The sequence below is a fragment of the Fusarium fujikuroi genome, chromosome FFUJ_chr05 (genome assembly GCF_900079805.1).
Source record: "Fusarium fujikuroi IMI 58289 draft genome, chromosome FFUJ_chr05".
In the NCBI taxonomy this organism is placed as follows: Eukaryota; Fungi; Ascomycota; class Sordariomycetes; order Hypocreales; family Nectriaceae; genus Fusarium; species Fusarium fujikuroi.
The window spans coordinates 685,271-708,901 of NC_036626.1; the positions used below are offsets into that span (position 1 = coordinate 685,271).

Below are 23,631 nucleotides of genomic sequence, written 5' to 3' on the forward strand. Positions count from 1 at the left end.
ACAAGAACTTTGAAAAAGTAAGATCATGAATATTTCGGCCTTTAATTTGGCGATAGAGGCGTGATGTATCGCGAAATCTCCTGGTCGCGATGTGTCAAGAACCTCCATTCTGGAAATCGCCCAAGACAAGGGCGTTAGGTTTACTCGAAACACTTGTATTCTGTTGCGCTGCTGTGAGAAAGAGGGCAGCATCAAGTAAGTCTCATTCAAAAGTGGCTCGCTTTTACTGAATTGAATTGGCATTCTTTTCGCCTGTTCTTGGGGAGAGGTGGCACTCCCCAATCTCGAACGGTGCATCCAGTGACACTTGTCTATCTATCATCTTAAGAGAGTGAGTAGATATAAGCTCAGTCGCTGCAATACGCGATACAGGAAGTCAGGTAATCTAATTGATGCTGTTCGAAATGGCGTCGGCCTGAGAATGCCGTACATGAGACAGTGAATGTGCTCATGATATGTCTTGAAACCAGGAATCACCTACAGCCTTAGTTGTTGTTCCAAAAATGTCTCATCCGACATAAACAGTGACGACGAGGCTTGATTCAGGGTAGTATTCACCCTTCAGCTATCGTTTATCTACAAATCCCAACAAATCACCGCCTCTGGAGCTGACAACCTCCGGACGATGTCCTCCGTGATATCGGCAATCGGCCCCACGCCGGAGGTTACACCCGGGATCGACAAAATCCATGACCGAGCCTCATCATCCAAGCAAACCTGCACGTCAAAACAGGGTACGAGCATCTCACCAACAAGGTTGCGATGTTCAGATCAAGACGCTAACTAAGGCCCGTTTGTGTCATTTGCGGAACCGTGACGTGGAGGTTGCATCCAGTACTGTACAAGCTGAATAGAGCTTACGACAGCTATCGATATCCACTGACTTTTACGCTTTGGGTGATACATACACTGTGTTTGCTTTTCTGGGGAATAAGTTGCTGTGATTGGGAAATAAATGTTTTGTTGGTTGCAGCTGTCGCTCGTTAATCTAAGATCTTATGACGTCACGGAAAGAGGGCAGATGTCATGATACTGATTCCCTGGCATTTTGACGTAGGAGGCGGGGCATCAAATTCCAGCTCAACAGATATGAAGGCATACCAACTCCATCTCCCATTCAACACACGTTGGAAATTACAGTTGAGCGACAGTAGACATCATGGCTACAACAGATGATCCAATCCGTAGCTTCGCGGCAAGCAACACAGGAAGTGAACCAGAAATAATAGAACAGCACCAAGAAGAAGCCCCAACCGTCAGCCACGCCCTCGCCGAAGAATCTCAAAACTTTGAAGAAAAGGGCGCAGCGCAGCTTGAGCACGGCGACGTCGAGGTAAAAAATCTCGGATGGAACGAACCTCCCCGCGTCGTGCCCCCGCTGGTGGGAGGCTTGAAGAATGAAGATGTATGGGCTTTGATACGACGCTTCGATAAGCAGGTCTTTTATGTCAGGAGTATCGACGAGCCTCCGCTGGGAATGCTGGATATGAACATTGCAGACGAAGAACAATTTTCGCCCGAGAAGCTTAGGGCGCAGATCGAGCGACTCTATGTTTCAGTGTTTGCGCAGCTGTTTTCGTTCTGGAAGCATATCGTGCGTCTTCGTTCTTGGAGGGAGTATCAGCGAACATCTGCTTTCCTCGCAGTATACACACTCGCATGGCTTCTCGATATTCTCGGCCCCACGATCATTGTCTTCCTCATGGTGCTCATCTGGTCCCATGAGGTCCGCGACATCTGCTTCCCTGGAGCACCACCCTCAATAATCGACTCCAAGACAGGAGGTGTCAAGAAACCAGCAGCTGGTGTTCTAGCGTCTGATGATTCAGTCACTGGTGCGCCGGAGAAGCACAAGGGCGAAGCAGTCGAGCAAGAGGCCCATAGTTTTGTGACGAGCTTGTCTACGGTATGTTCTGGCGTAAGATTTGCTTTTTTAAAACCTCAAGATTGAAGACTGAGAAATTGTAGATTGTTGTTAGCACGGCCGCGGGTAAACACCCCCAGACGGATCCCGACGATGACAGCGCTGCGCCTGACCCGACGGAACTCACTGAGGTGGCCACCGAGGCTAGACAGAAATCTCTTGGAGAGAATCCTCACGCTGAACATAATAGAGCCAAGAAGCCGGTTTCGAATGCTGTCTGGGATAAGGCGCGTCCGACGATGCATCTGATTGCTGACTTTGTTGATACCTGGGAACGATTCGGCAACGCTTTGAGTCCGGCAGCACCTTTCCATCGTCATCGGCCCAAGTTTATTCTCATTGGTGTTCTTGTACCCATGCTTCTTGGAGCTTGGTTCACGACTCCCTACATGGCCATGAAGGGAATGGGCTTCGCTGCTGGATTCGGATTCTTCGGTGATCCCATCATCACACCCGCTATGAATTTCCTCAACAGGACGTATCCTCGCTGGGAGAAGTATGTCGAGTTGCGAAACACTATTCTTCGAGGTGTTCCTACAAATGCGCAGTTGGCTATCACTCTTCTTCGCATTGGTGAGAAGAACAAGGCTCCTCTGCCACCGCCTCCTTCATCCGACGTGCCTCCCCCGACTGTTCCGCACGAGACTGCTGGAGAGGGCTTGGAGCATCTAGGTGTGTACCATTCACTGATCAAAGTTCAACTCATATTAACACCACCAGAAGGAGTATCGCAGAGCGAAATTGCTGAGGCTGTCCAGCCTGATCCAAACATCATCCACGAAGATGAACAGGAAGAGGAGGAAGAAAAGACAAAGCACAAGAAATCTCATCGCATCATGAACTTTATCCGTGGTACAGCAAAGGGTGGTGTTACAACAGCTCTAGCCGCTGACAAAGCCAAAGCCAAAGCAGGCGCTCATCATGCAAAGAATCGTCTCGGTGTAGTGAAGGGTCAAGAGCCGTATCCTCTCACTGGACCAATTCGCTTCCCCGCGCGATACAAGGGCAAAAAGGGCCATGCTTACATTACAGCTACAGCTACGACACCCGCTGTTAGTTGGACGACTGAGCTTGGAGATCTAAAGCCCGCTTGGACTGTGGCTATTGGCGACATCGATGAGCTGAAGAAGATGGGCGGTCTCGGATGGAAGAGCAAGATCATTGTTGGTTGGGCTATGGGGAGTGAGATTGTGGATGGTTTGATGATTAAGACCAAAGACGGGCAGGAACATCATCTCACGGCGGTCTCCATGCGGGATCAATTGTTCAACAGGTTGATCTCTATGGGAAACCAGATGTGGGAAGCGTGGTAGATTCGTCTTTTGGGAATAGTTTTGATATGGTAGGTGTCTGGAGTTTGGTGATGGAATCATGATACTCTTTGATACCAGGAACACGAAGTACGATGTGGAATCAATGTTTGGAATCAATTGAATTACAAGTCTAGACCTCGCTAGCTGAAGCATTGAGGTGAACAAAAGATCCTGCTTTGTAATCTCGTGAGTCCACCGAGGATCTCAATACTCTAAATCCTCCAAACAATCGAGTCAAACGTGGGGAAAGTGGGACAAGTTGACAGGGTGACGTCAATTGAATACAGAGGAGAGCTTACAGATCAAATCACATCTGCAGAGACAACTCGGCCGAGGTCGGTCAAAGGTGGGGGATAAAAGGGTGATAGTGATACAAGAAAACAAGAATATCCTCCCCCAATTCCCTATTTCTGTACAAGATCGTCCCAATCGCAAGCTAACCTAAACCCATCATGAGCTTCACCCCAGAGCCCTACGACCCCGTCACTGCCGACTCATGGCTCGTCTGTGACACCTGCGGAACTCAATTCCCAACGTCTGATCGCAGCGCGCTCAAGACATGTCACATCTGCGATGACCCCCGCCAATTCGTGCCGCCGTCTGGCCAGTCGTTCTCTACGCTGGGGGACTTGAAAAAGAGGCATACCAACGAATGGACCAAGTGTTCTTCTGATGAGAACATCACGTTCATTTCGTCGCAGCCGAAATTGGCGATTGGACAGCGTGCTATTCTTATCAAAACACCGGAGGGGAACATTCTCTGGGATTGTATCACGTTGCTTGATGATGAGACTGTTGAGAGGATCAAGAGCGAGGGCGGGTTGAAGGCGATTGTTATAAGTCACCCGCATTTCTACAGCACCCATGTTCAATGGGCTCGCGCATTCAATTGCCCAGTCTATCTCTCCGCCGAAGACAAAGTCTGGACAACCCTCTCCTCAACACACCAAATCTTCCTCACAGCCCTCGAAACGCCCATCGTCTCCAGCGCAAAGGCCATCAAGCTCGGCGGGCACTTCCCAGGCTCCATGGTGCTGCACTACAACTCGCGGCTGTTCATAGCCGACACGCTTATGACGACGGCGTCAGGCGTCGGGAACTGGAGTGTAGACGCCACGGGTGCCTCGCGGTCCCGACCGGCTGGGTTGAACTCGTTCTCGTTCCTGTGGAGCATTCCCAACTTCATTCCTCTGGGCGTCGGGGAGATGGCGAGGATGTGGGGGGTTCTGAAGGGGTATGAGTTTGGGGCTACGCATGGAGGGTTCATGGGGATGGATATTGAGAGTGAGGATGTCAAGGGGAGGGTTTTGGAGAGTATGAAGATACAGGCTGGGTTTATTGGAGATAAGGAGTTTGAGGAGAAGCTGTGATGTGTGATGTATTCTTGCTTTCCTTTGTTGGGTATCAAGTATGAGAGATGAGAGATGAGAGATGAGAGACGAGAGATGATAATGATGTTGTTAAATTAAAAGATATGTAAATAATTAAATCAGGGCCATTCTGATATCTGGGTATTGACCAAATTTTTAACATGTATCCAACTCCTGTTCATGCATCTCAGTCTTTCTATCCACCAACGCCATAAATCTCAGTATAAACATGCAAAGCTCAGTCCTTCTTCCAGAACTTCCACTTTTGCTTTGTCGGCGACGATGGACATAGATAACGGTTCAAGAGCTCACGACCCTCATCAGGAAGATCGATAACAGATTCGTTGAGCGTATCGATAATAAAGCGATTCGCTATAAACAATTAGTTAGCACTAATTCAACACGCCACCCAAAGAAAGAGGGAACTTACGCATCAAGTCGACGCCGCATTCGCCAGCATCAATAGCCATATCGATCCTTGTAGAATTATAGCATCCATATCGAAGTTGCAGCTCAAGCATGCATCTCCATAACTCTCTCGTCTCATCAAGGCTCATGCCTTCGCAGCTGCGTTCAGAGCATGTGCTTGCTTGGCGGGATCGATGGTTATCGTGGTGGGATTGTTTTGGTAGAGGGATTGCCTCGTCGCTGGGGGGACTCCACATGCCGGGGAGGGAGAGAGGACCAGGATGATTCTCGCGATACATTTTGGGCGATGATGATAAAATGTTGGTGATGGTAACAAAAGGTGATATAGTTGATGAAATGTTGAGGAGGAGTCGAGGTCTTATATAAACAACCTCAAATACTTTCTCCTTTCTTTTTTCTCTCTCGCCCTTTTCTTGATTTCAGGCTCGTGAGTTGTCTCTGCTGTAGTGGGGTTTTGCTTTCTGGCCCAATATGACAGGCAGAACCCTGCTTATTTATATCAAAGCGCAAAAACAAAACATAAACACCAAAAACCAGGGCGAACCCGATTAAGTTATACTAACGAACCTGTCCCACGGTGAATACCGCAGACAAAGCAAGCAAACAGGAGGGTGGGAAGCTTTGCGCAGTCAGCGGGAGAGCGCCACTTTGAGGGTCTGAGACAGCTGGAGCTTCTTGATGATGGAGCCAAGAAAGGCGTCAGTGAGTCACATGTGGGAATAAACCATGCTTAATTCCGTGTCATCAGCGAGTTTTTACTCCGTACGGTTATGATTGTTATGAGGAGGGTGGGTGTCATCATCGGAACATTGCCTGACGGAATAGGGAGAGCAGACATCACAAGTGATCGACTTTGCATACGAAAAGACACGGGAGAGAGAGAAAATCCTTTCGGCAGTTTGGGTACGTACTGGGCCTGTCACTCGACGCCAAGTTAGTATGTGATCTGCGGGACCATGGACGGATTGAGGCTTGCAAGCCTGATCTGATGCCCAAGAGTCCAAGACCAAGAATCAAGATAGGGGGGGTCACAAGGACAGGCTTGTGATAACGACAGACGCCAAAAGACAGGGCGGTTTCGATAAGCTTTTGCCTAACAGCAGTGGCATGGCATGATAGAACCATGACGACGGGATGGAAGATAGCAGAAGCATAGCTACCTGCTGCGGTCGACGGATAAGTGAGTAGCCGTGATTTGAGGTCTGTTACTGTACCCGTGAAAGCCGCTATAGCCGGGTACAGTAAACATCATTGACTCTTCTCACTCGAGTCACAGTCACACTTCACAGTTGCATTCTGAGCCAAGACTGGTTTAAGGCTGCAGGGAGGAAACACCCGGTTGCCCCGCCCCATAAAATAGGTCCAGATAGCACGGGAGGACCCTGAGTTCCACTGGCGGAGGAACCCTTTTTAGCGATTGCACTCTCTAGCAATTGGAAGTACCGCCGGTATTCACGGATAACTCAGACGTTGAGTATATTCGTTGAAGCGGTCAAGACTGTGGCTCTGCAGAAGCAGTCGAGGCAGTGTTTTCTCAACGGTGCAATCCTAATGCAAGGAATATACATACATTCACCGCCAAGACAACAGATTCACAATTACGTGGCGTGCAGTACAAACTCAACCACAATCATGAACAAAAACTGCGCCTCGAAACAAACACGTGCCTCGTTTTCGATATAGCAAACAGCATACCTTGCATGGATACCTCCGAGTAGCTGGTATTTTATTAATACTCTTGTGGCGTTAGATCTTGGTTGTGGCGCACTTTCCCCGGATGCCACCTTGGATCTCATTGTTCCAGATCGTGAAGTTAAGCTTGGACTTGGTGAAGAAGGTTCTTAGCGATGGAGAGCTATTGTTACTTCGCGCGTGGAAGCTGAATGTTTTGGACGGGAGTTGGTTTGTGGAGAGAAGGTTTGGCCAGTGTAAATGAGTAATGAATGGAAATCTTCACGTGGTATTTGCAGATGGTATGTTGCATCAGACTCTTGAATACTGATCTATCACGAACAATTGAGATATTGGCTTATCGCTGAAGGAAAGAGAGTCTACTTGGTGCATGCATGTTTGTTCAATTGGCTTTGTATGGCTTGTAAGTTAGCTGCTGCCAGAGAACGGTTTCCAATTATTGACTCTCATCCATATCCCAAGTACTATCTGAGCAGCTAGATACTCTCCACCTGAGAATCCTCAAACGCTTCACATTAAACAGATCGATCTTCAAACATGAAGCATAAATATCTTGACTGATAACCGAGTCGATCGCAATAATCTCCGTCAATAGTCACAAACTAGCGCTTGCTAGTTCGCCATTCAGCCTCAGCTGCAATCTCCCCTGTCAAGGGGAGGCAAGAAAACATAGGGCATCTTATCTCAGCGATAAAAAGACTTGGGCAGAAGGCATTATGCCTGGCTAGTACTTTAGACCAATTTATTTTGACACCCTAACTCAGTGTCAAAAGTTTTCTTGCTCCTTATTAGACCTCTCAACATCTAGAACCCAATAGTTCAATCTCCTATTCCTTGGTAAAAAAGTCTTCAGAATTGACGATGGGGTAATTTCTCTCTTTCATCTGCTTTGGCAGTCGTCGCTCGTAATTTATCGTCAAGATGCGTTTCGTGCTTCTATGGTCGCTGCTTGCGGTGGATGCTGCGGTCGCCAACGTATGTAAACCTCGACAGTCAAGTGGTTCAAGTAAGTGCTCTCACAATGTCTCATGGAATTCAGAAATTAATTGTCAATAGGCACATCTACGACCGCTGAGATTGAGACTACGACGACGGCTACTGTCGAGTTATCCACCAGCATCGCGACGTCGACAGTGGAAGATGTAACGACTACCGAGGTCGCAACGACTGTCGAGATCAGCACCAAGACAGTTGCTTCAACACTCACAGTCGCCGAAACCACGACCAGCGATGTCGCTGGACCTCTCGAGACGTTCGTTCTCACCGCCGAAGTCGAAAACACCGTCAGCGATGAGCTCTCAGGTGCCGACCGCGATGGCTCTGCAGTAGTATTGCCAACACCACGCTTCATCGCCAGCGGTCCATTGATCCTCTCCATCGACTCCACAACGCGTTACCTTCAAACAAGCGGCGGATTTTACTTCTGCGTTGCATACGGAGATGGTACTACACCTAATGGTGTTAAGCTTTGCAGTGCCGAGTCACTTGAAAACCCTGCATTTGGTGCTTTAACGTGTGAGCAGACGGAGGATCGGAAGATTGCATGTGAAGCTCAAGCTGGGCAGTGCATTAGCGATGGTGAGAATAACATATGTTCTGAGCTCCCGGGGACGTATGGTCAGTTCTATTACTATAGGGGAGCCTTTAATGGGGTTTATCTGGGTATCGGGCCTGCTGTCAATACCGATGAGAGCCAGCATCCTGTTGAACTGAAGGCCAGACGAAGCAGCACATGATTATGGAAGTAGATACCCGAGCAGACCACATCTAGGAGACGTAATGAATAGCTGCCATGATCTGTGGCTCAGAGCTGAAGACCCTGTGTCGTCACACCTCAGAGCTTCCCAGCCACGGCGTCCGCGGCTCGACGATCCAACGTTCCAGACTCGTAATGTCACTTCAGCCCTAAACTTTCGTAGCTCACTCAGGATACAAGATTATGTATTCCGGGTTGTTGCGTCTCAAGATTTATGCAGTCAGCTCACTAATGCCGGCACCACCGGATGTTTGCAGCTTGATTTAGTGAGAGTCAATGGATGTTAACGTTGCTGCCTGCTAGCACTTTAAACTGCAACGCTTGGAAGCGTCCGATTTTGACGTCAATTGAATGGAGCTTGTTTGTTTGCTAAATTCTGACGGTGAGGGATTGTCGTTGATGGGCGCTGAGCTGCGTGGGGATGAGCTTCAGGAAGATGAACTCTCGCCGATGACTCACAAGATCAAGTTTATGATAGCTGAAAGGGCGACCGGAGAATGATTTAACTCCACTCATGCCGGATATGCTGACGAGCGATGCGGGAGACGCGATACAGAGCGACCGACAAAGTTTGAGACCTTGGAGACACTGGCTGAGAACGACTGACAGACTGACTGACGACGTTAGTTGACTTCTCGACAGCGATAAGAAGAAACTCCGAGACCACAGGGATGAAGAAGTTTTCTGATCACGAGAGGCATGAACTCAATATCAATATCGAGCATGTTCCGAGACTACTTCCTCACCATGATGCGAACGAACAATAAAGCAATACTGACCTCGCAAGGGCGCACATGTAGAGGAAAGCTCGCTGGAGAATGATCCAGCGAGGCGTTAGTCCGATAGTGCCCATAAATGCAAAGAACGGGGAGGAAATACCCCCTCACGAACGTGGTCGACGACCAGACTATGCCAACTCTTGCCATCAGATTCTGGAGAACTCCGACTCTTAAAAAATTTGGCATGGTACCACACGACTTGCCCCTAACCGACCCTCAACCCCCTCGATCCGGATCAGTACGGGAAATCATCTACATGTCTCTTCCTAGTACTGAGCAACCTCAAACTCGGCAGCATCTAGCGCTTGAAGCCATGGAAGAAGCCTAGGACCTCGAACCAATTCTAGCTGGCCATTGAGTCAGAGCGACTTACCCAGCTTTGGAAGGCCGTTGTCGTGTTGGTTCGATTGGCTTGAGAGCTGAGACCCGAGCTGCTCTTCCCTTGCTCTTGGAGATGATGGGATAACCCCCCAGAGAAGATTTGGCGGATTCGCTTGACCAAATAATGATTCCCATCCTCTATAGAATGTTGAAAGGTGTAGTATGTCGCCATCATTTCCACCAGTGCTGAGCTTACAGATTTGATCATCTCAACACAGTTAGACTGCCTCGATGCACAAGCTTCCTGAACAGGTTTATCAGCGACGTACCATTGAACAATGGCTAGCATTTGCTAGAGTGGAATGCAGCTCGATTGGATAGAAGAAGAGCTTAAGACGATACAATGGTAAAAGCCTTCATCTTCATTCATATCTAGACTCACGAGCTTGGGTCGCCGGCTGAGATGCTCGCCGAGCTGATCGATCAGTACAGTCTGCAGAGCCGCCCATTCAGTCAGTGCCATGCATTCAGTCAGTGCCATGGACGGCTACATTTGCTGCTGGAAAGGAGAGGCGACGGCAGCTCCAACAAAGGTATATCGCCCAGGTCTGAGTCGGCACAGTTCTTTTGAAGGTGAAGAAATGGAGTAGCAATTATACTCAACGATTCTCGGGACACTGAGCCCGGCCTGTACATCAGTGACATTAATGCGTTCCTGGAGAGGTACTTGTAGACACTTGGCGGACTTTACAGACTGCTCACCGCGTTCCTGCAATGAAAGGCCATGAGTGGGTGATAACAGATGGCGATGCTTTCCAGGCATAGCAGCCGTGCGAAACGAATGGACCCTTCTGAAGGATGAGCAGTTGGAGAAGGCATCAAGTTAAACCCGGTGGACCTGCACTTGAGACAAGAGTGACGGTACTTCACTAAATATGGGAGCGTCAAAGCCTCGTTTTGTTGCAGAGTGCTTCTCCCAGCCGTTCTGCCTCACATTGCTCACACTCAATAGCTTCACGTTGAACGAATTTGGTGTTCCGCGACATGGAAGAATCGCACAAGGGACTACTCATACATAGTCTACCATGGTGTCTTTAACTATATGCCTCGCTGCATGTTGTAGAAATGCGCAGGTCTATTCGGCCACATTGTAGGTCTCGCGTCAACCATTTTGTGTATACACCCGTCACTGCATCCTTATCATACAAATGTTCATAGTTCATCCGATAGATTTTACCAGAAACGTTGTCTAGCCGTTGATCTCCAGCGCATGGTCGGGCTTGGTATGGTATCCTGCGTTGGGTTATTAGGACTGCCACTGCTATCGACTTCCTTGAAACTCGAATAAGATAAGGTGCATTTGTCAGTTCTAGAACTGACCGTGGAACACGTATCATCAGGTTCCGATAACGGATCTCGTCTCTATGTGCGTGTCGTGAGTACCTCTGAAGGACTAGCAAGGAGAACAAGAGTGCTAAGGTACCGATGAGAACACGATATATGATACTAACATCTAGATGCGTCTTCCAATCCTTGTTAATCTTTTTAAATGTAGGACTCCCAATGGAACACCGAGTAGACGGTATCCCATCCTGTCGTCTTCATCCAACGTGTTTAACAGATGGGCCTCACTCGCAACAAGGAGCTCGGAGACAAAGGGCGCCTGGCACATATCCGATAATTTATTTCACAAATAAGGAGTCTTTATTAAAATTGACGATGCCTGATTCTATGTATATACTGCGGCAGGCAGTTTATAAACCCTGGCCGTGATGTATTTGTCGGTCCGTCCCAACTTCAACGCACCAATCCATGACCGACAGAAGCATGCCTTTTAGTCGGACCAGAACAGTGAATAAAGACACAGGAATTCTATGGGCGTTGTACCTGTCTATTATGAGCGTCCTCTATTGTGCCGCGCCAGTTCACTTATACTCCTGAAGTACACGTTGCAAGCCATTGTAGTTCACCATGCTGCACTTCAGGGTGTTGGATTACGTAGTCTCGGGAGTACGGCCATGATATACAGTCCAGCATATCGATATGAGGGACAAAGACTTGGAGCTAAGTTGGTCGTATCCAGTCAGGGAGATCCTAGAGCTAATAGTTTTATATGGTATATTCATAACCTCTTACTAAAGCTAGATAATTTAATTTATTATATATTTTATAGAAAACAGGAAATCAAAACGTAAATCACAAGCATTCTTAGGTTGGGTTTACTCCAAGCGTACTCATGGCTTTGTACACTCGTCCCCGATATATAGTCTACCCTCAAAAGGACCAAGAGTACTATCTCGAGTGCTCGAGTTTGTGGCTAGAACCAGTGGCATTCCGGTAAGCTGCACGCTAGGCCTGAGTTCCTGCTCCCGGTCGGACATATTCAGTATTACAAGAGCAGCGGCCCCTTTGTGTATCTTCTTGAAGCAGAAGATAGCTTCGTCGCCACCATCAATAGGACAGAAAGACCCGTGCCCCAGGACGTCAATATATGCCTTGCGACAAGCCAACGCCTTCTTCCAGAAAGATAAGACGCTCTCCTCATCTTTAGTCTGGTCTTCAACGTTGATATCGACATAGTTCTCGTTTATTCGCATCCACGGGCCTCCCTTACAGTCCGTGAATCCAGCGTGCCTCTGGCTGCTCCACTGCATGGGGGTGCGGCTGTTGTCACGCGCAGCGGCCTGTATGTTGGCCATTGCCTTGCGCCGAACCTCGGGGTCGTCACTAGATTGTGCCTCCGACTGCCAATATTGCTGGGTTGAGAAGTCCTTGTACTCTTCAATGGCCCAGGATTTGGGAATGTTGGTCATGCCGATTTCTTGGCCTTGGTACAGGAACAGGGTCCCCGAGCAGGCAATTTGAAGCAACGCGAGTGTTTTGGCTGCAGCGGCGCGTAATTCTGGCTTGTCGGATGCGAACCGCGAGATGGAGCGGGGGACATCATGGTTCTCAAGGAACATAGTTGCCCACCCGTCGGTCCCTTCGGTGTACTGTTGCCATTTGATGACGGACTGCTTGAAGTCCGCCAATGAATGTGGCTTGATATCAAAGGAGCTGAGTGCAAAGCCTAGGCAGACTGTCTCGAACTGAAATCCCATGTTGACGCGGTTCGCCGAAGCGCTCACATATCGCAGCGCTGTCGCGGTGTCCCCGAGCCCACCGAATTCACCCACAGTCATCAGATCACCATAACCAGCAATCAGTTCATGGATCTCGCCCAGAACCTGAAAAGCGTCTGGTTGGTGGTTGAAGGGAGCGCACGGATCTGAGTCAGGGGCATCTGCAAACGACTGGTCCTTGCCAAAGAGGCCCATGGTGTCGATTCGAAAGCCATCGACGCCTTTATCAAGCCAGAATTTGACGGAACTCTGGTAGACATGCTTTCGCATGGCAACATTGGCCCAATTGATGTCGGGTTGTCCCACGGCGAAGAGGTGGAGATAATACTCTTCAGTGCAAGGATCCCATTCCCATGCACTGCCGCCGAAGCAAGACTTCCAATTGTTGGGTGGCTTACGCTGGCCGTTTTCATATCTTGCTGGACGCCAGATGTACCAATCGCGCTTGGGGCTGCCCTTGGAGGACCGAGACTCCTTGAACCAGTCATGCTGGTCGGAGGTGTGGTTGATCACAAGGTCCATCAAGACTCTCAATCCACGTTCGTGACAGCATTTGAGCAAGTTCGTCATATCCTCCATCGTGCCGTACGGCGGGTGGATTCGCTCATAGCTGGAGACATCGTAACCCTGGTCGACCTGAGGGCTTTCGTATACTGGCGAGATCCAAATCACATCGGCTCCAAGACTTTGGATATGATCCAGTGACTCGATTATGCCTTGCAGGTCTCCTAGACCATCTCCATTCCCGTCCTTGAAGCTGGATGGCCAAATCTGATACACAACGGCATCTTTCCACCATACGCGCTTTGAAATAGCCATGATCAGGCAAAGAACCTCGCCAGCTGGATGTAGATGATGTGATGGAGGTAGTAGAAGAAAAGGGCAATAGAAGGCACAGTAAGAAAAAAGAGAAGAGAAATCACTGCTGTTACAAGAAAGAATTCAACATTTTTAAGGGAAATCGTCTTTCCATTTCGCCAGCGCAATTGGAACCATCCGCCCTGCCGCCATGCCGAAGCTTTCGCCGAAGCAACTCGCCGCCTATCCGCCGAATTCCAAAGCATTTTCGCCGCTTGCCTCCTATAGATCCTCGTGCGCTACGCAACGCCGCAACTCACAAACTCACAATCCGGCCCCAACAGTAATGGTGATGGCGGATTTCTGGCGGTAGACCGTTATCGAATCTATCGTGCAATCATCTTGGTCCCCAACGCTTGCGGCCGGCTCCGCAAGCTGTCAATCCTCTGAGAGATGTCGGCGGTTTGCTGGAACTCGAGACTATAAACAACGGACGACTGCCCTGTCCCATTTGAGGTTCATCGCAACAAATCAGTGCACACTATCCAGACAGTCTACTTGTTCTTATCTAAAATCACAATACTCGCCACAGTCAATCCCGTGGCAAAACCTCGATCCAGTGTTCCTAAAGAGCAGCAGCCATGGAGAAGACGATTGCAGACAAAATCCAGGATAGTCCCAATGACATCCAACACGCGCGGGAAGCTGTTGCCGCTGAGCATGAACAGACTGTGAAGGATGCTCTGAGAACGCATTACAAAGCAGTCTTCTGGTCTCTTTATCTCTCCCTGGCCGTGATCATGGAAGGCTACGATACCTCCCTGATCTTCTCCTTCTTTGGACTTCCGGCATTTGCCAAGAGATACGGCACTCTTCAGGACGACGGCTTGTATTCCCTGAGCGCTCCCTGGCAGAGTGCCCTCGGCCAGGGTGCTATGGTAGGCCAGTTCTTCGGCCTCATTGTCACCGGTTACGCCGCCGATTGGTACGGGTTCCGACGTACAGCAGCCTGGGCGTGTATCCTCAACGCTGCTTTCATCTTCATTCTCTTTTTCGCACCAAACGTCGAGACGTTGTTCGCCGGACAGGTCCTTCTTGGCCTGCCTCTAGGGGTCTTCCTCACCCTGACAACTGTTTACACTGCCGAGGTCTCCCCGTTGGCGCTGCGACCCTACTTGGAGACCTGGGTTAATATTTGCTGGAGTATCGGGAAGCTTATGGCCGGTGGCGTACTTCGCGCGTACTCCGAAGACACCACAGAATGGGCCTATAGAGTTCCATGGGCTGTGCAATGGATCTTTCCGCCATTTATTATTCTTGGTGTCTATATTGCGCCCGAGTCCCCATGGTGGCACATTCGTCAGTCTGATGTCGAGGCTGCTCGAGAATCCCTGCTCCGCCTCTCTACTGGTGTACCAGAGGAAGAAATCCGCAATACGCTGTCACAGATGATCTTGACGAACATGCAAGAGAAGGAGGCACAAGCTGGCACCTCCTATTGGGACTGCTTCCGAGGTACGAACCTGCGACGCACGGAGATCTGCTGCCTGGCACAAACAATGCAGCCTTCGGTAGGGTTTGCTCTTGTGCTTTGGACCACATCTTTCTTCCAACTTCAGGGACTTTCCGCAAGCGATGCTTTCAACCTCAGCATTGGGCAGAATTCGCTCGGCTTCGTCGCCGGAATCCTTCTGTGGTTCCTGATGCCTCGCCTGGGAAGGCGGACTATCTACCTGTGGGGTCTAGGGGCTATCTTCGTCCTGCAGATGACGATTGGAGCGCTCGGTGTGCCTGCCTACACCAAGGCCACAGCTTGGTCTACCGGCGCCTTGATCATGGCGTTCTATTTGTGCTACATGCTCTCGGTTGGACCAATGTCGTATGTTATTGGTTTTGAAATTCCTTCTACGAGGCTTCGCAATAAGACAGCAATCCTTGGCCGCAACGCATATCACATTGGATCGGTGTTCAACGGTATATTGACCACCTATATGATAAGCCCGGCTGGCTGGAAATGGCAGGGGAAGACGGCCTTTTTCTGGGCAGGCTTCACCTTGCTGGCTTGGGTATGGACTTTTTTCCGTCTCCCGGAGATCAAAGGCCGTGTCTTCGCAGAGCTGGACTATCTATTCGAGAACAGGGTTCCGGCTAGAGCATTCGCTTCGACTCGTCCACAACTCTTCTCGGTTAATGATCAGGACACTGATTAGCCTTTTTTAAACTTAGACTCGAAGAAGTGTATAGAATTATACTCCCTGTCAATCTTCGCATATTCTATAAGTGACCCTCGCTTTTACCTCCGAGAGAGTGGTGATGAAGACATAGTGCGTCGTCTTTCTGTTTGATTCGGGAGAAATGACCTTCTTTTTCTCTTTGATTTCCTTTAGATTGAGCAAACTAAAACGCTTAGTATCTAGGCCATGAACAATTAATGTGGATGACGTGATAGGCGGAGCCTGTCTAATATGTATACAACAAGGCACAACGCCTCGCGGTTGTTATCAGTCTACAAAAAAGCCACCCAAAGATAATGTGTCCGAGAAAATATCGTCTGCAGCTATAAGCGGTGCGACGAAGTAATCATCCTCTGTCCCAGAATCTTTCAGTTCCTGTCCATTAGTGAGAAGGTCTAGCCTCAAGAGGGCATGGGTAGTGATTCCGCGGCCGGGAGAGTGTGCTTGCAGGAGTTTTCGGTAGAAATTAAATTTATCCATCCAGAAACGACGAGCATCAGTCGAAGTTGAGGACAAGTACATCCTGATCATAAAACTTCCAACGATGGAGAAGTTGAGTTTTGAAGCTGCCAAACTCATCAGCGACTGACATTCAGGTAGCGGGGGAAAAGAAAACCACTACGCAAGAACGTACTTGCCCACCAAAATGTGGAGCTGCGTGCCACTGGCAGATATTCCAGAAGATTGATGACGGAGAGAGCTACTGTCTTGCTCTGTTGAGATAGGTGTTCCCAGAACTGGTCAGTTGGGCTCGAGCGAGACGTTAGCTCCCGGAGAACACCTCGGTAGAGAGTGACCTGAGTGGTGTAGTAAGCAATTTCGAGGGACCCTGTGATTAGAATCAGCACTACATTACAAGAACATGATGGTTCGAAGACTGGATGTATACCTGTGGGGTCAGGAAAGGCCTTCTCCGCGAGTAATGGTGCTAGGGATTGGGTGTTCCAATGTTCCAGTTCCTCCTCGAATTTGGAAAAGGCTGGCATTGTATCGAGCGAGTCCACATCCTCGAGATCACTTTGAACCGAAAAGTAGTACGTCATGATCTTGGACAGAATCCTGGTTAGACCTGCCATAGCAATAAATTGAAGAGCAGCGTTCCTGTCCTTTGGCGGGGGTGTAGAAGAGCAATCCTCAGCAAAATCACTGAGTGTGGGCTGGGAATGGTTGCTTTGGTGGTCCACCAAGAATGATGGACGACCGAGGGTGAGCGCGTTCCTCAAACTATGTTAGCTTCCTAGTACAAGGTGGCATGGTCAACGACTTGTACCATTTATCCAGCATGAACACACCCCACCAAAGCCTTCTACGGCGTCGTTTCTCGTGTTCAGAGATATCCCAGTGGACTGGGTCGATGTTAAGACCTAGATCATGTGCCATACCAACGATCTGATGAGGGAAACAAGTTAGGATACGTCTCAGCAAGGGACGAGTAATCAAGGCAACGGTTGGCAACTTACACTGCCGATCTCAGCAGACATTCCGGGCATCGTAGGTGCTCTAGCAGAAGCAGTTTAGCTTCTTGTGTCGTGGCCTATTGGACGTACACCATTCCCTGGATTTGCCTCACCTGAGCACGTGCGCATGGCGCTGAGCAAACAACAGTGCTGCTTCGATAGTCTCAAGCTTCGGGGCCTGTCGCTCGATATTAAGCGCCTGCTTGTTGAAGTCGGTGAAGATCCACGGGTCAATATCGCGAGCGGCTGGGCAGTGTTGAAGCGCAAGCGCATAGATAGAGGCCCGAAGCGTTAGCGAGGAGCTGATGGCGGAAGGTCGCTGCGGGCCAAGAATCGCAAATGCAGGGTGAACATGTTCAAAGTACATTTCCATCAGCTCCGCCTGACAGGAGGCGACACCGCCACTGATAGTATCCTTGGGGTAATAAGCTGGATGGGCATCAAGATGATCCTCTGGGAAAGCCTTGAGGCGAACAATCAGAACTGCAATGTAGTCGTCTCCCGAGAAAGAACACTGGACATACTGCAGAATGTACGGGGTTACCTGAGTTAATATCAAGCCGTCGTCGAGACCAAGTGCAATTGGCTGGCCCATTCGAGTCTACCCACACCCAATGGCGAAGAATGAAGTTATCGTGGTCACTGGTTGGTCCAATATGCTGAGTGGACTGGGATGCTCCATGACCGACTGTACCTGGCGATGGCTCACTGCGTGGCGTTGTGTTCTGTGTAGGGCTTAGAGCATCGTCAGCCTCGACTATACATTCGAGATTTCTCCTTGTACAGAAGGCGCATGATCGGCTCCTCTGACGCACACAGGCAACTCGTCTCTGCCGACAAGCGTTACATGGCTTTGTCCGCTTGGAACGCCGGTAACCCCTGAGGCGCGCGCGGCCTGCAGGTTCGGACGCGCCTAAGGTTGTATCCATATCAGGGGGCCGGGCGTTGTAGATGACGTGCGGCTGCTCTATCTTAGGCAGGGTCAATCTCAAGAACGGCTGTGGGTTTGTATAGTCTTTATTGGTTGTCTAGTATAATATAGATTATATTTCGCCTGGAGGCAGGTTTGGCTAAAGGGTCTTGACGCTAAACTATATATAGGTTTACTGACTAATACTAGTCTAAGTAGAGGGCACTTATATCTAGTCGATGTTCATGTCTTCGGCTTCAAAGGTTGTGCCGTCAAGCCATTCTGATCTGCCGAATAGTGTTTCGATGAATCTGCTCTCAGCTTGTTGATTTAAACCGACCAGTTTGTTGGTCGGTTAGTACCAAATTCATCTCACTACTCAGGAACTCATTTGAATCAAGTAAAAAGACATCTTCTCTATATAATGAAGGAAATGAGATTAGAATGAGAGTGATGTAAGCAAGACTACACTTCACCGGAGATATATGACTGAGGCTGTCTCATATGAGATGTAAGAGTGGGATCTCACATATACCATCCCACAAATGACTTATAAGAACACAAACATACCTTTGAGGCACAACGACAGCCCTGGACTTCGACTCAATGTACGAAACAATATACTCAACGGATTCGCCTGTTCTTATCCAAGACATAACCAGCAGCTTCAGAATCCGTGCCATTCCTCCTAGCCGGAGTATAGTCTCAAGCTGATCCAGCCTCCCCTTCTGCTCATTCACAGTATTGGTCAGTCTATTCAGCGTCTCCCCCGACAACACCTCGGTATCATACGTGCAGTTATTGCTGCTGAACTGACACCTCGCGCAGGGATGTCTCCCATCGCACTTGGCCTTTGTCTTACGGCACGGCACACATGCGTGGTTCGTCGCGTACTTGCGGGACGATGAGGGCCGGGATGCCCGCGGGCGTGCGGTCTGCGGTTGAAGCTATGGTGGTGCCGGGGGTTCGGGCTCAGGGGGAGCAGGGGCGATGTTGGGGAGCCTCTACATGGCCTTGCCTGGAGCTGTGAATTGGCGATGGGGCTTGGCCTTAACGTCGGATGATGACGTCGTTTAGAGATGACTCTGCAGCCAATGCCATGCAGCGCATTGTTCGTTTTCGGATGTTTAAGGGTTTTCTGGGGGGATGAGATGATCCACGTTACGCTAGGCTGTGTTTAATACTGTAGCCTGTCTTACTTCGGGACGGATGGGAGAGGATTGTAGGTAGTCTGCAGGGTGTCATGTCAGGTGATTACGCGTTTCGTATCGATGATTGGAAGCATCAGTGTGAAAATATCATTGAGTATTAGAGCATGTCTGCAAATGAAGTCGTTGGAATAAGATATAAAGCGATTGTAGGAGAAACATACTCTTTCGCAGTTCGACTTCAGCGAAGTGGTTCAGCTGCCCTTGTTTCTACCCACCATGTCAATTACGGCATTAGAGACTCCCCAATTGGCAATGGACCTCTGCAGTCGAGCAGTAGCTAAACCAGAAAAGGAAATAGAGATAGATTAATCAGGCAGGCTGGGTATGGCACTGCTTGTCAGTATTAATCATCTTATCTACCGCAGCGGACCATGTACGTTGATCAGAATCCTTTCGGAGCTGAAGAAGAGCCATAACCTCCGAATAATCAATCACCGACCGGTCCGTAGTGGCAAGCAGTAAGCTTTGCATAAAGATCACCAAACATGCTGGGCTACAAGCTTCAGGTCTTGGAACCAGAATTACGTCGTTATGAGATGCCAAGGGAATACGCCTCACTTGCGGTCTCGAAGATTTACACTGTAGCATTGTCAATCGAACAGAACGATTAGGAATTACACGCCCCTGGAAAAGGAACAGCTTCAATGCAGCCAGTAACAGCTGTGGCCTGTGCTATCCAAGATCTCGGAACAGATCAAGAGATTTCAGGCCAGGGCGATACCAAATAGTGACATCATAGAGGGGCATTTTCTCGCAACAGTCTCAAACCCGGCGATTTCTGTCCGCGATGCAAAAAACCGGTTAGGAGTCTTTAACAGGTTACTCTTCCAATTTCTGTTTCTTTCCCCCGCGATGACGGTCTCTTCTTTTCTTTTCTGTTGCTCTACAGGAGGTGGAAATCTCGGATAGCATGGGCTTGCAAGCATGAGTGACGTCGTCTGAGGCAAAGCTCGTCGCTCTTCAATTCGGACCCCACGGCTGCCGAGCAAGGCAGATGCTGCATCTTGTGTGTGACTGGACGCCTTGCCTGAGTTTGACATTGTAGATCATTTCACGACAGGCCCGAGAAAAACAGGAACATACCGACCGGCAGCGTTTACACTTTAGCTGTTCAACGGTTCTGCAGGCTTCCGAACGGACCCGTTTCTGTTGGCCTCAATTGCGTTTCCCCAGAATTCTAAAGTACCGTGCGATTAATTGAGGATACAACCACGAAACAAATTTTCACGGGCCGAGGACACTATTAAAAAACGATTTTTTTTTTTGACAGAACCGTGCATCCCATGAGCCGGCCGGGGAACGGTAGCCCACTGTTTATTACAAGACCGGGCCGAAGCCGGAGGGAGCGGGGGGAAGGCCGGTGCTTTTGGCGGGGTTGATAACGATAGGGTCATTCACTTCATTTTCAATTATTATCATATCATGATCGAGATAAGATATCGGTGAGAGCGACCAATATTTGTGTTGCATCTAAAGGCGGTGTCGTTCGTGCGTGTCCTTCTAGTCAGCAATCTGTTCACCTCGTGGCTTACGAGAGCCGGACAAGGCTCAGACTAGAAAATAAGAACGAAGCTCGAAAGGAGAGAGGGTGTGCATTGGATGTGTTGGGAATGATTCAAGACATGGCATCGCACACTGTACTGTGCGTGTCCGAACACGACGGTGACCCATGACTGACTCAATGGTTTGCTCAGTGGCGGACAACTCACGACAAATGAGTCAAGTCTGACAGGAAGTGAAAAAACTTTGTCGGATTCGGTAACTTTCAGCTTTCAGCTTAATTCAATAGCCTCGCGCATGTCTCGGACTTTATCGATAAACTTTTCAATAGACTCGGAGACAAACTCCAACGTATCCCATTACTCCAATTCTGTACGGAGGTACGTACGTATGTACGGAGTGCTAATACCAGTAACAAGAATGGTCCGCCCGGATGCAGAAGGATTTCGCGGCTCCGGGAGTTCGGCGACAAGGATCCCTGTACTGTACATAGTAATCCTTCTGACCCCAGATTCCCCTAAACGGACAAGATATCCTCGGCCTTGCAATCTGTGCTCCGGGCGCGAAACAGGATAACGTTCTCCAAAAGCTCCCAAGCACTTGGCATTGAATCATGAATTGTTGCTTTCTCCGCCTTTATTCACCGTTTCAGCCCTCGGCTCCTGTGGCGCGAAGCTATCGTATCCCACCCTCAACCTAAACATGTGACGGGCAGCGCGCAAACCCCAGCTTTACCCTTCCCCCGCCCTTTTGGCGATAGGGAATATCAAGGTATCAAAAGATGCGGCACATGCGCCGGTATCGAATCATGGGGTTTGGTCAAGCTAGCACTTTTATTGTCTCAGATGTTATCTTTGTTAGATGCAGGTGATTCTTTGAGCCTCAGTCCTAGCGACCTGCTATCTCATGCTCTGATCAAAGAAACGAGAGGTAGACTGTTCCTTTGTTCTGCGCAAAGACCTTTGTCCCTCACACCATGTGGGAAATCAGGGTCCAGAGCTGCGGCGCAATCGATGCTTCTTACTCTGTGTTGCGCGTATGGCTCAGCCCGGTGCGTATCGCGCTCACTGTCAGCTGCGCATTTGTTCGTTCCGTTCCGTACGAGGAAGTTCTTGCGGCCTGGTCTCAAAGTCAGCAGGCGCTCTTATAGTGAAACCTGTTGACTGGTTATTTTAGTGCAATCAATCGTAATATGTGCCCTCCCCGTATCTCACTTCCCATGTGGCATCTTTGGGCGCGGGGAAATACAGATGGGATGGTTTGCATCTGGCAGCTGTGTTGCTCAAATAGGTAGCTCGATTAAGCATCCATGCCTTTATCCACACTCCCCCCCTTTTTTGCCCTAGTCCTATCCCCTGTCAACAACAACATCTCCACCGCAGATGCCTGCTCCCCCGCAAATCGCGACGTGGTGTATTTTGTTTGCTGGCCTTGGCCAAGTGGACGGCGCATGGTATACCGAGGATAAGGACGAATCGATTGTTGTTACACTTCTCAACCAACAAAGCACATCATGGTTCCTCGCCAAGGATATTTCAATTTCATGCGATAGTTATGCTTTGTCACTGAGGCCCGCGAGACCAGGCTTATTCGTTCGATAGTCTAACGCAAGGCAGCCCAGGACTCTCACCGCAGGGCTGGGGCTGGGCTGGCTGAAACGTACGTGTTAGGCAACGCAGCAATCCATTTACAACCACAAAATCGTTCATCACCATCATCTTTGTGCATGCACAGTGTGTCGCAATTGCAATCCCCCATAAGCATATACGATAACATCATCTTCTCCTTTCAACTTTCTACATGGGGCCAGAACAATCTCTCGGTAAGCGTAATGAACATCGTACCATCGACTCATGGCCGGGCCCGAGCTTTTTTTTGGACACGAACGGCGATAAGGGGGAGAGAAGCCTCAGGGAGCAAGAAAACATCAGACCTTGATAGAAGGTGTCAAAATAAACTCAGCAAAGGACATTCGAAACTTATGTAAAGTTACCTAGGTCTTTTTGTCATTTAGGATCAAAATCCTAAGTTTTCTTTCCCCCACTACGGGGAAGAGAGGGCCCAGCCTCACTTTTCTTCTTCTTTCGGCCGGTTCCCATCATGATATCGATCAGTTCACCGAAGCGGACCCGCGCGATCCACCAAAAGTGCAGAGACAAGTCATCGCAGAGAAATGCAAAAATCACCTTTTGATTCAAACCAAATGAGAATCTTGATACCTAAAGTCGAGTCAACACGGGACAATTGAAGTGCAATTCCCTGATTTGGCAATATCAGCCAAGCCCCGATCGTCCAACATTGCGGCCCTTTTTCTGAGCCTGTCTTACTTGACATCGTATCAAACCACAAATCAGCGTAAATAAACATGGCACTCCTAGACACTGTAGGCATTACGGTTTTGCACGAATTAGTTCGGCCGAGAATGACTTGGACGTTCGAATAGGCACTGATCCTCTCCTACTAGAGGGAGAGAAAAACAAAAGAACAAATAAACAGAAAAAAAACTCATTCTATGCTGTCCAGTAGTCTTCGAGACCGTCCATCCATCTTGACTCCAACCTGGCGGATTCAACACCCCAACCCGACTTATCCCCTCAAAGTTTGTGTGTAGGTACTGTACCTTTACTGTATCGCGCGCGAGTTGGATCTCAACAACACCTTGAAAATTCCCTCACGATCCCGCGAAGCCGACTTTCGGCGCGCGTGTCACAGGTAAATCGGTGCTCCCGAGAGGAGCTTCAATCTAGTCGTTTTTACCAAATAGTCTTGTCTACGCTTTCGAGATAAGGTGAAAGCAGCATTTTGGTGGAATGCA

At 49.2% G+C, this 23,631-nt stretch overlaps 7 protein-coding genes; 4 read left to right on the forward strand and 3 right to left on the reverse strand.

Annotated features, from left to right (window-relative positions):
- Positions 1-1,159: 1,159 nt before the first annotated feature.
- FFUJ_06958 (uncharacterized protein) lies at positions 1,160-3,237 on the forward strand (the record flags this gene model as incomplete). XM_023577157.1 has 3 exons in its annotated part: positions 1,160-1,906; positions 1,969-2,596; positions 2,645-3,237. The coding sequence occupies 3 exons, from the start codon at positions 1,160-1,162 to the stop codon at positions 3,235-3,237; spliced, it is 1,968 nt and encodes a 655-aa protein (XP_023430269.1).
- A 452-nt stretch (positions 3,238-3,689) lies between these two features.
- On the forward strand, positions 3,690-4,607 carry FFUJ_06959 (related to metallo-beta-lactamase family protein; the record flags this gene model as incomplete). The annotated part of the gene is made up of 1 exon (XM_023577158.1): positions 3,690-4,607. One exon carries the CDS (start codon positions 3,690-3,692, stop codon positions 4,605-4,607), a length of 918 nt encoding a protein of 305 aa, XP_023430270.1.
- A 238-nt stretch (positions 4,608-4,845) lies between these two features.
- On the reverse strand, positions 4,846-5,314 carry FFUJ_06960 (uncharacterized protein; the record flags this gene model as incomplete). XM_023577159.1 has 2 exons in its annotated part: positions 4,846-4,979; positions 5,038-5,314. 2 exons carry the CDS (start codon positions 5,312-5,314, stop codon positions 4,846-4,848), a joined length of 411 nt encoding a protein of 136 aa, XP_023430271.1.
- A 2,335-nt stretch (positions 5,315-7,649) lies between these two features.
- On the forward strand, positions 7,650-8,464 carry FFUJ_06961 (uncharacterized protein; the record flags this gene model as incomplete). XM_023577160.1 has 2 exons in its annotated part: positions 7,650-7,734; positions 7,785-8,464. 2 exons carry the CDS (start codon positions 7,650-7,652, stop codon positions 8,462-8,464), a joined length of 765 nt encoding a protein of 254 aa, XP_023430272.1.
- Positions 8,465-11,818: 3,354 nt separating this feature from the next.
- FFUJ_06962 (probable maltase) lies at positions 11,819-13,525 on the reverse strand (the record flags this gene model as incomplete). Its single annotated transcript, XM_023577161.1, has 1 exon — positions 11,819-13,525. One exon carries the CDS (start codon positions 13,523-13,525, stop codon positions 11,819-11,821), a length of 1,707 nt encoding a protein of 568 aa, XP_023430273.1.
- Positions 13,526-14,145: 620 nt separating this feature from the next.
- FFUJ_06963 (probable Maltose permease) lies at positions 14,146-15,714 on the forward strand (the record flags this gene model as incomplete). Its single annotated transcript, XM_023577163.1, has 1 exon — positions 14,146-15,714. One exon carries the CDS (start codon positions 14,146-14,148, stop codon positions 15,712-15,714), a length of 1,569 nt encoding a protein of 522 aa, XP_023430274.1.
- Positions 15,715-16,005: 291 nt separating this feature from the next.
- Positions 16,006-17,790, reverse strand: FFUJ_06964 (DAL81-transcriptional activator-like protein; the record flags this gene model as incomplete). XM_023577164.1 has 6 exons in its annotated part: positions 16,006-16,304; positions 16,373-16,567; positions 16,628-16,956; positions 17,009-17,127; positions 17,199-17,238; positions 17,309-17,790. 6 exons carry the CDS (start codon positions 17,788-17,790, stop codon positions 16,006-16,008), a joined length of 1,464 nt encoding a protein of 487 aa, XP_023430275.1.
- Between the last annotated feature and the right edge of the window lie 5,841 nt (positions 17,791-23,631).